Source organism: Engystomops pustulosus, chromosome 4 (genome assembly GCF_040894005.1).
Source record: "Engystomops pustulosus chromosome 4, aEngPut4.maternal, whole genome shotgun sequence".
Lineage (NCBI taxonomy): Eukaryota > Metazoa > Chordata > Amphibia > Anura > Leptodactylidae > Engystomops > Engystomops pustulosus.
The window spans coordinates 204041665-204056677 of NC_092414.1; the positions used below are offsets into that span (position 1 = coordinate 204041665).

The 15013-nt window shown below is 45.2% G+C and overlaps 1 protein-coding gene across 6 annotated transcripts in view; it reads left to right on the plus strand.

Annotated features, from left to right (window-relative positions):
• PDE4A (phosphodiesterase 4A) overlaps positions 1-15013 on the plus strand; it is an 873456-nt gene that overhangs the window by 781707 nt on the left and 76736 nt on the right. Inside the window, exon 1 of one of the 6 annotated variants that reach the window (XM_072149489.1) lies at positions 1605-2369. The exons of 4 other annotated variants lie outside the window; for them this stretch is intronic. In XM_072149489.1, the coding sequence (XP_072005590.1) occupies positions 2104-2369 (266 nt within the window). In that variant the 5' untranslated portion in view covers positions 1605-2103. Of the gene's footprint in view, positions 1-1604; positions 2370-8164; positions 8182-15013 lie in introns of those variants that run through there. One more of the 6 variants, XM_072149492.1, reaches the window with a different exon arrangement.

Genomic DNA, 15013 nt, shown 5'->3' on the forward strand with positions numbered 1-15013 from the left:
TATAATTAATACTCTCATCCTACCATCTAATACTTCTCCTTTATATACTCTCTGCCTTGTGTCTGTTACTTCTCCTCTGTATAATTAATACTCTCATCTTTCCATCTAATACTTCTCCTTTATATACTATCTGCCTTGTGTCTGTTACTTCTCCTCTGTATAATTAATACTCTTGTCGTGTCTAATACGGCACGTCTGTAAAATTAATACTTTCCACCTCATGTCTAATACTCTCCACCTTTCCATTCCTCTCTTTCGGTGACTCCTCCCCCTCCCTCTCTCCTCTGTACAATTAATGCTCTCCATCTCATGTCGATTAGTACTTGTAATTAAAACTCTCATTTAATACTTCTTCTTTCTGTAATTAATACTGTCCACCTTGCCTAAAACTTATTTGTATAATTAATACTCGTCGTTTCATAACTACTACTACTACTACTTCTCCTCTGTATAATTAATACTCTCCTCCCATGTCTATTACTTCTCCTCAGTATAATTATTACTCTTGTAGTATCTAATAGTTACTCCTCTGTAAAAATGAATGCTCCCCTCCTCATGTCTAATACTTTTTCTCCTTATAATTAATACTCTTGTGTCTACCACTTCTTTGTATAATTAATACTCCCCTACTCATGTGTAATACTCTCCTCCTTATAATTAATACTCTTCACCTCATGTCTATTACTCCTCCTACTTATAATTAATACTCTCCACCTCATGTCTAAAACTTCTCAGTCTAATTGACACTCCCCTCCTCATGTGTAATACTCTCCTTCTTAAAATTAATACCCTCCACCTCGTGTCTATATCTTCTCCTCTGTATAATTAATACTCTTTTTAGTGTCTAATACTTCTTCTCTGTAAAGTTAATACTCTCTACCCCATGTCTATAACTTCATATCTGTATAATTAATGCTCCCCTCCTCATGTGTATTACTCCTCCCTATAATTAATACTCTCCACCTTATGTCTATAACTTCTCCTCTGTGTAATTAATACTCCCCTTCTCATGTGTAATACTCCCCTCCTTATAATTAATACTCCCCTCCTCATGTGTAATACTCTCCTCCTTATAATTAATACTCTGCACCTCGTGTGTAATACTCTCCTCCTTATAATTAATACTCTGCACCTCGTGTGTAATACGCCCCTCCTTATAATTAATACTCTGCACCTCATGTGTAATGCTCTCCTCCTTATAATTAATACTCTGCACCTTGTGTGTAATACTCTCCTCCTTATAATTAATACTCCCCTCCTCATGTGTAATACTCGCCTCCTTATAATGAATACTCCCCTCCTCGTGTGTAATACTCGCCTCCTTATAATTAATACTCCCCTCCTCGTGTGTAATACTCTCCTCCTTATAATTAATACTCCCCTCCTCGTGTGTAATACTCTCCTCCTTATAATTAATACTCTGCACCTCGTGTGTAATACTCTCCTCCTTATAATGAATACTCTGCACCTCGTGTCTAGTACTCCCCTCCTTTCCCTTCCTCATTCTGTCTTTCAGTGCCTCCTTCCCCCTCCCTCTCTCCTTATCAGTCTCTCCCCTTCTTCTGCTTTCTCACAGACGGAAGGAGCTTGGGTCAGACTTAATCGACAGCCACCAGTCCCTTTCGGCAGCGCCCCGCTCCTTGTAGTAGGATCTGACGCCCTCTGGTTCCTCTCACTTTACAGAAGTTAGACTTTGCTGGTGCTTGTGTCGCCCCTGGTATCCAGCGAGGATCTGGAGCCGGAGCTTCACCTGTTGAGTCTTGCAGGAGGAGTTGGGAACGTTGCTCCAGACCTTCCCTGCTCCCATGTGCAGGAGATTGGGGTGGGGGAGTGCAGGAGAGTGCAGTATTTTTATCCTGTAAGTGGTGTGAATAACACGTCTGCCGCTCCTCATCACGCACACTTCAGCGCAATTTTCCTCAGCTATTTATTTCATGTGTGCCTGGAGGGAAGAGCAGAAGATTCCTTAGTCCCTCAACTCCGGGGCTGCAGAGAAACAGGAGATAGGACCAGTCATCGGGGGCCGCGCTCAGGATCTGACGCTGAGGCCGACTACTGGACTCTCTGTCAGGGGCTGGACCTGCATGTGTCTACAGCCTAGAAATGGGGGAGTGTGAAGTGCAGGCTGTCACCAGCCAGAATAAGGGGGTCTTACCCACCATCCCCGAGAGAACATCTACAATGAACACTCACGAGGATGACGCCTTCCTCCCTGCAAGTGCTGAACCCCCGGCCTTACGCCTTAAGTTTCAGGATAAATCTCCTCAGTCACCTGTGTTTTTCCCATGTTCTTCCCCAACGTACCTGAAGAAATTAAGAATCAATAGGAGTATTCGCGAATTCCGCAAACTCCGGAGCCTTCAGTTTTGGTGAGAATGATCTTCTCCTATTACTCCATATATCCTCCCTATATATCTCCTCCTATTACTCCATATATCCTCCTATATCTCCTCCTATTACTCCATATATCCTCCCTATATATCTCCTCCTATTACTCCATATATCCTCCTATACCTCCTCCTATTACTCCATATATCCTCCTATACATCCTCCTATTACTCCATATATCCTCCCTATATCTCCTCCTATTACTCCTTATATCCTCCCCTATATCCCTCCTATTACTCCATATATCCTCCCCTATTACTCCATATATCCTCCTTATATCTCCCCCTATTACTCCATATATCCTCCCCTATATCTCCTCCTATTACTCCATATATCCTCCCTATATCTCCTCCTATTACTCCATATATCCTCCCTATATCTCCTCCTATTACTCCATATATCCTCCCTATATCTCCTCCTATTACTCCATATATCCTCCTATATCTCCTCCTATTACTCCATATATCCTCCCTATATCTCCTCCTATTACTCCTTATATCCTCCCCTATATCCCTCCTATTACTCCATATATCCTCCCCTATTACTCCATATATCCTCCTTATATCTCCCCCTATTACTCCATATATCCTCCCCTATATCTCCTCCTATTACTCCATATATCCTCCCTATATCTCCTCCTATTACTCCATATATCCTCCCTATATCTCCTCCTATTACTCCATATATCCTCCCTATATCTCCTCCTATTACTCCATATATCCTCCTATATCTCCTCCTATTACTCCATATATCCTCCCTATATATCTCCTCCTATTACTCCATATATCCTCCTATACCTCCTCCTATTACTCCATATATCCTCCTATACATCCTCCTATTACTCCATATATCCTCCCTATATCTCCTCCTATTACTCCTTATATCCTCCCCTATATCCCTCCTATTACTCCATATATCCTCCCCTATTACTCCATATATCCTCCTTATATCTCCCCCTATTACTCCATATATCCTCCCCTATATCTCCTCCTATTACTCCATATATCCTCCCCTATATCTCCTCTTATTACTCCATATATCCTCCTATATCTCCTCCTATTACTCCATATATCCTCCCCTATATCTCCTCCTATTACTCCATATATCCTCCCTATATCTCCTCCTATTACTCCATATATCCTCCTATATCTCCTCCTATTACTCCATATATCCTCCTATATCTCCTCCTATTACTCTATATATCCTCCCCTATATCTCCTCCTATTACTCCATATATCCTCCCTATATCTCCTCCTATTACTCTATATATCCTCTCCTATATCTCCTCCTATTACTCCATATATCCTCCCTATATCTCCTCCTATTACTCCATATACCCTCCCTAGATCTCCTCCTATTACTCCATATACCCCCCCTATATCTCCTCCTATTACTCCATATATCCTCCCCTATATCTCCTCCTATTACTCCATGTATCCTCCCTATATCTCCTCCTATTACTCCATATATCCTCCCTATATCTCCTCCTATTACTCCATATATCCTCCCTATATCTCCTCCTATTACTCCATATATCCTCCTATATCTCCTCCTATTACTCCATATATCCTCCCCTATATCCCCTCCTATTACTCCATATATCCTCCCCTATATCTCATCATATTACTCCATATATCCTCCTATATCTCCTCCTATTACTCCATATATCCTCCTATATCTCCTCCTATTACTCCATATATCCTCCTTATATCTCCTCCTATTACTCCATATATCCTCCTATATCTCCCCCTATTACTCCATATATCCTCCCTATATCTCCTCCTATTACTCCATATATCCTCCTATATCTCCTCCTATTACTCCATATATCCTCCCTATATATCTCCTCCTATTACTCCATATATCCTCCTATATCTCCTCCTATTACTCCATATATCCTCCCTATATATCTCCTCCTATTACTCCATATATCCTCCTATACCTCCTCCTATTACTCCATATATCCTCCTATACATCCTCCTATTACTCCATATATCCTCCCTATATCTCCTCCTATTACTCCTTATATCCTCCCCTATATCCCTCCTATTACTCCATATATCCTCCCCTATTACTCCATATATCCTCCTTATATCTCCCCCTATTACTCCATATATCCTCCCCTATATCTCCTCCTATTACTCCATATATCCTCCCCTATATCTCCTCTTATTACTCCATATATCCTCCTATATCTCCTCCTATTACTCCATATATCCTCCCCTATATCTCCTCCTATTACTCCATATATCCTCCCTATATCTCCTCCTATTACTCCATATATCCTCCTATATCTCCTCCTATTACTCCATATATCCTCCTATATCTCCTCCTATTACTCTATATATCCTCCCCTATATCTCCTCCTATTACTCCATATATCCTCCCTATATCTCCTCCTATTACTCTATATATCCTCTCCTATATCTCCTCCTATTACTCCATATATCCTCCCTATATCTCCTCCTATTACTCCATATACCCTCCCTAGATCTCCTCCTATTACTCCATATACCCCCCCTATATCTCCTCCTATTACTCCATATATCCTCCCCTATATCTCCTCCTATTACTCCATGTATCCTCCCTATATCTCCTCCTATTACTCCATATATCCTCCCTATATCTCCTCCTATTACTCCATATATCCTCCCTATATCTCCTCCTATTACTCCATATATCCTCCTATATCTCCTCCTATTACTCCATATATCCTCCCCTATATCCCCTCCTATTACTCCATATATCCTCCCCTATATCTCATCATATTACTCCATATATCCTCCTATATCTCCTCCTATTACTCCATATATCCTCCTATATCTCCTCCTATTACTCCATATATCCTCCTTATATCTCCTCCTATTACTCCATATATCCTCCTATATCTCCCCCTATTACTCCATATATCCTCCCTATATCTCCTCCTATTACTCCATATATCCTCCTATATCTCCTCCTATTACTCCATATATCCTCCTTATATCTCCTCCTATTACTCCATATATCCTCCCTATATCTCCTCCTATTATTCCATATATCCTCCTATATCTCCTCCTATTACTCCATATATCCTCCTATATCTCCTCCTATTACTCCATATATCCTCCTATATCTCCTCCTATTACTCCATATATACTCCCTATATCTCCTCCTATTACTCCATATATCCTCCCTATATCTCCTCCTATTACTCCATATATCCTCCCTATATCTCCTCCTATTACTCCATATATCCTCCTATATCTCCTCCTATTACTCCATATATCCTCCTATATCTCCTCCTATTACTCCATATATCCTCCTATATCTCCTCCTATTACTCCATATATCCTCCCTATATCTCCTCCTATTACTCCATATATCCTCCCTATATCTCCTCCTATTACTCCATATATCCTCCCTATATCTCCTCCTATTACTCCATATATCCTCCCTATATCTCCTCCTATTACTCCATATATCCTCCTATATCTCATCCTATTGCTCCATATATCCTCCCTATATCTCCTCCTATTACTCCATATATCCTCCTATATCTCATCCTATTGCTCCATATATCCTCCCCTATATCTCCTCCTATTACTCCATATATCCTCCTATATCTCCTCCTATTACTCCATATATCCTCCATATATCCTCTCCTATTACTCCATATATCCTCCCTATATCTCCTCCTATTACTCCATATATCCTCCCTATATCTCCTCCTATTACTCCATATATCCTCCCTATATCTCCTCCTATTACTCAAGGCACAAAGTAAAGAAGAAGTTGAAGGAGTGGCACAGTGGTATATTGGCTTGAGATCCGTGTGGGTGCACGCTTCAGGGACTCTGGCTCAAAAAGACCCTTACACAAGTAAATCCAACAGCGAGGAAGCAGCACTCCAAATTTCGATAGTGGTATTTATTCACACCAGTGGAAAAAGATACAACGTTTCAGCTATCTCTATGTAGCCATTTTCAAGTATACTTGAAAATGGCTACATAGAGTTAGCTGAAACGTATCTTTTTCCACTGGTGTGAATAAATACCACTATCGAAATTTGGAGTGCTGCTTCCTCGCTGTTGGATTTCCTCCTATTACTCCATATATCCTCCCTATATCTCCTCCATTACTCCATATATCCTCCCTATATCTCCTCCTATTACTCCATATATCCTCCCCTATATCTCCTCCTATTACTCCATATATCCTCCCTATATCTCTTCCTATTACTATATATATCCTCCCCATTATCTCCTCCTATTACTCCATATATCCTCCTATATCTCCTCCTATTACTATATATATCCTCCCCTATATCTCCTCCTATTACTCCATATATCCTCCTATATCTCCTCCTATTACTCCATATATCCTCCCTATATCTCCTCCTATTACTCCATATATCATCCCTATATCCCCTCCTATTACTCCATATATCCTCCTATATCTCCTCATATTACTCCATATATCCTCTCCTATATCTCCTCCTATTACTCCATATATCCTCCCTATATCTCCTCCTATTACTCCATATATCCTCCCTATATCTCCTCCTATTACTCCATATATCCTCCTATATCTCCTCCTATTACTCCATATATCCTCCCTATATCTCCTCCTATTACTCCATATATCCTCCTATATCTCCTCCTATTACTCCATATATCCTCCTATATCTCATCCTATTACTCCATATATCCTCCTATATCTCCTCCTATTACTCCATATATCCTCCCCTATATCTCCTCCTATTACTCCATATATCCTCCTATATCTCCTCCTATTACTCCATATATCCTCCCTATATCTCCTCCTATTACTCCATATATCCCCTCCTATATCCCCTCCTATTACTCCATATATCCTCCTATATCTCATCCTATTACTCCATATATCCTCCCTATATCTTCTCCTATTACTCCATATATCCTCCCTATATCTCCTACCTATTACTCCATATATCCTCCCTATATCTCCTCCTATTACTCCATATATCCTCCCCTATATCTCCTCCTATTACTCCATATATCCTCCCTATATCTCCTCCTATTACTCCATATATCCTCCCTATATCTCCTCCTATTACTCCATATATCCTCCTTATATCTCCTCCTATTACTCCATAGTGTGATGAGATTCTGGTCGGGTGATGCGATAGGGTCTATATAATTACTAGTATCTTTCAGGATATATCCGGTCCCCTCTCTGTATATACACTTCTCTCTGTATAGTAAAGGTATGGGGTACATACAGTATATACAAATGGTTTCTCCAGTGTACTGTGCGCTGTTCTAGTCCGGTTTCCCCGGCTCCGTTTCTTGTGTGAAGTTCTGGTATATGTCATTCTCGTGCTGTATGTACGTCATGTCCTTATACAGGGATATTACCTCTATATATGATGCACAGCTATAAGTAGTGGGTATTATACTCCCACTCATAGCTTTGTCTTCATGTATGAGTTATGCTTTGCGTCTCAATGTGATTGCTAGCTCTTCAGCTGACATTGTCTCTGCTTCCTATAACATTGCACCATAGTCGCAGTATATTATTTATTCCACTCTTTGTTATGCAAAATATTACGTTTCTTGGAGTCGGGAAGTAAATTTTTGCCTCTTGAGTCCCATTGGTTGGACCCGCGCCTCTATTCAGCCTCATAGAGAGTGATATTAAGTAAGTGACATGTTGTGATGTTGTAGTAAATGTTTCTCTCTGGTTTTGTCTTGTAGGTAAGTGTCCACTCCACTACCAGATACTTGGCCCTTTCTAGTGCGGTTGTATTTTACATTCTCATCCGAAGCCGAGGTAGGTTCACCTGTGCTCACATGTATCACCTGCACCTACAGCGACGACTCGGGGCGCATTCACACAAGGCACAATGATGGCAGCAACTTAATTAGTCAAATCTCCTCTTCTCAGCATCTGCGAAAATGCACTCACTAACGCCAAGTGTGAACGCGCTCCAAAAATATACTATAGATTGCGATCCAGCTGAGCCATTAGGTATGATAGACGTCCATTATCCTGGGGGCAGAGCCCTCCTATAACATTATTCTGGGAGGCAGAGCCCTCCTATAACATTATCCTGGGGGGCAGAGCCCTCCTATAACATTATCCTGGGGGGCAGAGCCCTCCTATAACATTATCCTGGGGGCCAGAGCCCTCCTCTAACATTAGCCTGCGGGGCAGAGCCCTCCTATAGCATTATACTGGGGGGCAGAGCCCTCCTATAACATTATCCTGGGGGCAGAGCCCTCCTATAACATTATCCTGGGGGCAGAGCCCTCCTATAACAATATCCTGGGAGGCAGAGCCCTCCTATAACATTATCCTGGGAGGCAGAGCCCTCCTATAACATTATCCTGGGAGGCAGAGCCCTCCTATAACATTATCCTCGGGGGCAGAGCCCTCCTATAACATTATCCTCGGGGGCAGAGCCCTCCTATAACATTATCCTCGGGGGCAGAGCCCTCCTATAACATTATCCTCGGGGGCAGAGCCCTCCTATAACATTATCCTCGGGGGCAGAGACCTCCTATAACATTATCCTGGGAGGCAGAGCCCTCCTATAACATTATCCTGGGGCAGAGTCCTCCTATAACATTATTCTGGGGGGCAGAGCCCTCCTATAACATTATCCTGGGGGCCAGAGCCCTCCTCTAACATTAGCCTGCGGGGCAGAGCCCTCCTATAGCATTATACTGGGGGGCAGAGCCCTCCTATAACATTATCCTGGGGGCAGAGCCCTCCTATAACATTATCCTGGGGGCAGAGCCCTCCTATAACAATATCCTGGGAGGCAGAGCCCTCCTATAACATTATCCTGGGAGGCAGAGCCCTCCTATAACATTATCCTGGGAGGCAGAGCCCTCCTATAACATTATCCTCGGGGGCAGAGCCCTCCTATAACATTATCCTCGGGGGCAGAGCCCTCCTATAACATTATCCTCGGGGGCAGAGCCCTCCTATAACATTATCCTCGGGGGCAGAGACCTCCTATAACATTATCCTGGGAGGCAGAGCCCTCCTATAACATTATCCTGGGGCAGAGTCCTCCTATAACATTATCCTGGGGGGCAGAGCCCTTCTATAACATTATCCTGGGAGGCAGAGCCCTCCTATAGCATTATCCTGGGGGGCAGAGCCCTCCTATAGCATTATGCTGGGGGGTAGAGCCCTCCTATAACATTATCCTGGGGGCAGAGCCCTCCTACAACATTATCCTGGGGGGCAGAGCCCTCCTATAACATTATCCTGGGGGGCAGAGCCCTCCTATAACATTATCCTGGGGGCAGAGCCCTCCTATAACATTATCCTGGGGGCAGAGCCCTCCTATAACATTATCCTGGGAGGCAGAGCCCTCCTATAACACTATCCTGGGGGGCAGAGCCCTCCTATAACATTATCCTGGGAGGCAGAGCCCTCCTATAACATTATCCTGGGGGCAGAGCCCTCCTATAACATTATCCTGGGGGCAGAGCCCTCCTATAACATTATCCTGGGAGGCAGAGCCCTCCTATAACATTATCCTGGGGGGCAGAGCCCTCCTATAACATTATCCTGGGAGGCAGAGCCCTCCTATAACATTATCCTGGGAGGCAGAGCCCTCCTTTAACATTATCCTGGGAGGCAGAGCCCTCCTATAACATTATCCTGGGAGGCAGAGCCCTCCTATAACATTATCCTGGGAGGCAGAGCCCTCCTATAACATTATCCTGGGAGGCAGAGCCCTCCTATAACATTGTCCTGGGGGGCAGAGCCCTCCTATAACATTATCCTGGGAGGCAGAGCCCTCCTATAACATTTATACTGGAGGCAGAGCCCTCCTATAACATTATCCTGGGAGGCAGAGCCCTCCTATAACATTATCCTGGGAGGCAGAGCCCTCCTATAACATTATCCTGGGGGCAGAGCCCTCCTATAACATTATCCTGGGGGTAGAGCCCTCCTATAACATTATCCTGGGAGGCAGAGCCCTCCTATAACATTATCCTGGGAGGCAGAGCCCTCCTATAACATTATCCTTGGGGGCAGAGCCCTCCTATAACATTATACTGGAGGCAGAGCCCTCCTATAACATTATACTGGAGGCAGAGCCCTCCTTTAACATTATACTGGGGGGGCAGAGCCCTCCTATAACATTATACTGGGGGGGCAGGGCCCTCCTATAACATTATCCTGGGGGCAGAGCCCTCCTATAACATTATCCTCGGGGGCAGAGCCCTCCTATAACATTATCCTGGGGGGCAGAGCCCTCCTCTAACATTATCCTGGGGGGCAGAGCCCTCCTCTAACATTATCCTGGGGGGCAGAGCCCTCCTCTAACATTCTCCTGGGGGGCAGAGCCCTCCTCTAACATTATCCTGGGGGGCAGAGCCCTCCTATAACATTATCCTGGGGGGCAGAGCCCTCCTATAACATTATCCTGGGGGGCAGAGCCCTCCTCTAACATTATCCTCGGGGGCAGAGCCCTCCTATAACATTATCCTGGGGGGCAGAGCCCTCCTCTAACATTATCCTGGGGGGCAGAGCCCTCCTCTAACATTATCCTCGGGGGCAGAGCCCTCCTATAACATTATCCTGGGGGGCAGAGCCCTCCTCTAACATTATCCTGGGGGCAGAGCCCTCCTATAGCATTATCCTGGGGGGCAGAGCCCTTCTATAACATTATCCTGGGAGGCAGAGCCCTCCTATAACATTATCCTGTGGGGCAGAGGCCTCCTATAACATTATCCTGTGGGGCAGAGCCCTCCTATAACATTATCCTCGGGGGCAGAGCCCTCCTCTAACATTATCCTCGGGGGCAGAGCCCTCCTATAACATTATCCTGGGGGGCAGAGCCCTCCTCTAACATTATCCTGGGGGCAGAGCCCTCCTATAGCATTATCCTGGGGGGCAGAGCCCTTCTATAACATTATCCTGGGAGGCAGAGCCCTCCTATAACATTATCCTGTGGGGCAGAGGCCTCCTATAACATTATCCTGTGGGGCAGAGCCCTCCTATAACATTATCCTCGGGGGCAGAGCCCTCCTACAACATTATCCTGGGGGCAGAGCCCTCCTATAACATTATCCTGGGAGGCAGAGCCCTCCTATAGCATTTTCCTGGGGGGCAGAGCCCTCCTCTAACATTATCCTGGGGGGCAGAGCCCTCCTCTAACATTATCCTGGGGGGCAGAGCCCTCCTATAACATTATCCTGGGGGGCAGAGCCCTCCTCTAACATTATCCTGGGGGGCAGAGCCCTCCTATAACATTATCCTCGGGGGCAGAGCCCTCCTATAACATTATCCTCGGGGGCAGAGCCCTCCTCTAACATTATCCTCGGGGGCAGAGCCCTCCTATAACATTATCCTGGGGGCAGAGCCCTCCTATAACATTATCCTGGGGGCAGAGCCCTCCTATAGCATTATCCTGGGGGGCAGAGCCCTCCTATAACATTATCCTGGGGGGCAGAGCCCTCCTATAACATTATCCTGGGGGGCAGAGCCCTCCTTTAACATTATCCTGGGGGGCAGAGCCCTCCTATAACATTATCCTGGGGGGCAGAGCCCTCCTATAACATTATCCTGGGGGGCAGAGCCCTCCTATAGCATTATCCTGGGGGGCAGAGCCCTCCTCTAACATTATCCTGGGGGCAGAGCCCTCCTATAGCATTATCCTGGGGGGCAGAGCCCTTCTATAACATTATCCTGGGAGGCAGAGCCCTCCTATAACATTATCCTGGGAGGCAGAGCCCTCCTATAACATTATCCTGGGAGGCAGAGCCCTCCTATAACATTATCCTGGGAGGCAGAGCCCTCCTATAACATTATCCTGGGAGGCAGAGCCCTCCTATAACATTATCCTGGGGGGCAGAGCCCTCCTATAACATTATCCTGGGAGGCAGAGCCCTCCTATAACATTATCCTGGGAGGCAGAGCCCTCCTATAACATTATCCTGGGAGGCAGAGCCCTCCTATAACATTATCCTGGGGGGCAGAGCCCTCCTATAACATTATCCTGGGGGGCAGAGCCCTCCTATAACATTATCCTGGGGGCAGAGCCCTCCTATAACATTATCCTGGGAGGCAGAGCCCTCCTATAACATTATCCTGGAGGCAGAGCCCTCCTATAACATTATCCTGGGAGGCAGAGCCCTCCTATAGCATTATCCTGGGGGCAGAGCCCTCCTATAGCATTATCCTGGGGGGCAGAGCCCTCCTATAGCATTATCCTGGGGGGCAGAGCCCTCCTATAGCATTATCCTGGGGGGCAGAGCCCTCCTATAACATTATCCTGGGGGCAGAGCCCTCCTATAACATTATCCTGGGGGCAGAGCCCTCCTATAACATTATCCTGGGGGGTAGAGCCTTCTAATATCCTCACCAGTGTGCAGTAATACAATGCATGGAGTGTGCACTACATGGCGGTATTATCACTGCTGTTCTTGTGCCATCCACCCGGTGATCCTGGATGTATTTGCACTGCTGGGTGTTGCCGCTCTGTATCCGCTGTGAATGGGTGAGTGGCGGTATTATCCTGGGAATTGTGGCAGCTGGCCAACCAGGAGCTGGGGCTGTGGAGACCCTCCCAAATCCTTGACATCACCTGGATCTGACATGTGCAGTACTGCAGTCTTTCCACTAGATGGCGCTGTTACATCATTTACAGACAGAATCCAGAACCCAGGAATTTACCTTGTCCCTGTTTTTATCATCAAAAGTCCGGAATGGTGGTGTGATATCCTGACATATACAGCGCCACTCCCATTTATATTCTAGGATTTAAACTTTTTTAAGTGTATTGGTGTGTGTGTGTGTCCTCACACTGCTGTACTCTGTGCTCTGCAGCCAGTGTTAGTTATTGTGTTAGTCCCTGGAGAGATGGTAATCAGACCTTTGTGTATGTTGTTAGTAGCAGCAGGACTGTGATGTATATCCATATTGTAGGATTGAAGCCTCTTAAAGTGTACTTGAGAAGGATCCTCACACTGCTGTTCTCTGGGCTCTCAGTAGGCATTATGTATTTTCCCTGGAGAGATTGTAATCAGACCTTTGTGTATGTTGTTAGTAGCAGCAGGACTGTGATGTATATCCATATTGTAGGATTGAAGACTCTTAAAGTGTACTTGAGAAGGATCCTCACACTGCTGTTCTCTGGGCTCTCAGTAGGCATTATGTATTTTCCCTGGAGAGATTGTAATCAGACCTTTGTGTATGTTGTTAGTAGCAGCAGGACTGTGATGTATATCCATATTGTAGGATTGAAGACTCTTAAAGTGTACTTGAGATGGATCCTCACACTGCTGTTCTCTGGGCTCTCAGTAGGCATTATGTATTTTCCCTGGAGAGATTGTGTTAGTCCCTGGAGAGATTGTAATCAGACCTTTGTGTATGTTGTTAGTAGCAGCAGGACTGTGATGTATGGATTTATATTGTAAGATTGAAGCCTCTTAAAGTGTATTGGGTGGGGGGTGTCTTCACACAGCTGTATTCTGTGCTCTCTGCAGCCCGTTTTACGTGTAGTCCCCATGAAATATGAATTTATATTCCAGTATTTTATCTTATAGATGTGGTGAGGGGACATGTCCTCACACTGCTGCGCTCCCAGTTATCTGCATTGAATTGTCCTTACTCTCCTGCTCGGAGTAAAAGGTGCAGCAGAACTTGTTTGTATGCTACAGGAGTCACTCAGTGGAGTGGAGCTGTGGAGCGGCTTAGCACCCAGAGCACAGCAGTGTGAGGACACACCCCTCCTATAGTCCTGGAATATAAATACAAATCTCACAGTCCTGCTGCTACATACAACATACATAAAGTCATGATTACACAGAACTCCAGGGACAATACTTAGTACTGTCTGAATCTTTTACTGAGGACAGAGGGGATATCCTGTGGATGAGCTTATTGTAGAGGGCTCAGAGCACAGCAGTGTAAGGATACATCTTTAGTATAGTCCTGGCATTTAAATCTTTTTTTGCACAGTCCTGTCACTACTAAAAACATTATGCTGTGATTACACAGATCTCCAGGACAATTACACTGCCTGCATAGAGCACAGAGCACAGCAGTGTGAGGACAACCCCCAGAACTACAATTTTTGAATGTAACTCCATATTTCGCTATCCCTGAGCTCCAGTGGCAGTGATGTCGGCTGCGTCTGTCATGGATTATACAGGACTATCAATAGACATAGTAACCCCCCGGGAGCTCGGGTCCGTGTAGTCTCTTCCTCCATGTTGCTTTATGACCCAGTCGTCTTAGTGCAGTAGATTATACAGCTGTGAGGTGGCCTGCCGCCATCTGTAATGTGGCCAGCAGGTGGCGCTGTTGTACGCTCTTTACATGACTCCTCTAGGATCTTACAAGATGTTTGGAGGTTCTTCTCCTCCTTCCTAGAAGCACATGAGGCCATTGTCTCCTTAACCCCATCACTGCCACAGAGTGGGCGCCCATCTGTCCCGATGCTGTAGGTAAAGCAGAAGCCATGGCCGTCTGACATGATATTAGTTATTCCTCTACATACTTAGTGACCCCCTCTAGGATTCGGCTTATACCTCTGCACCTCCTATAGCTGCGCCTCTGACCCGATGACATCATCACATTTTCTTATTGTTCTCTAATTGGAGATTTCCTCTTCTCTCACCTCCTCTGACAC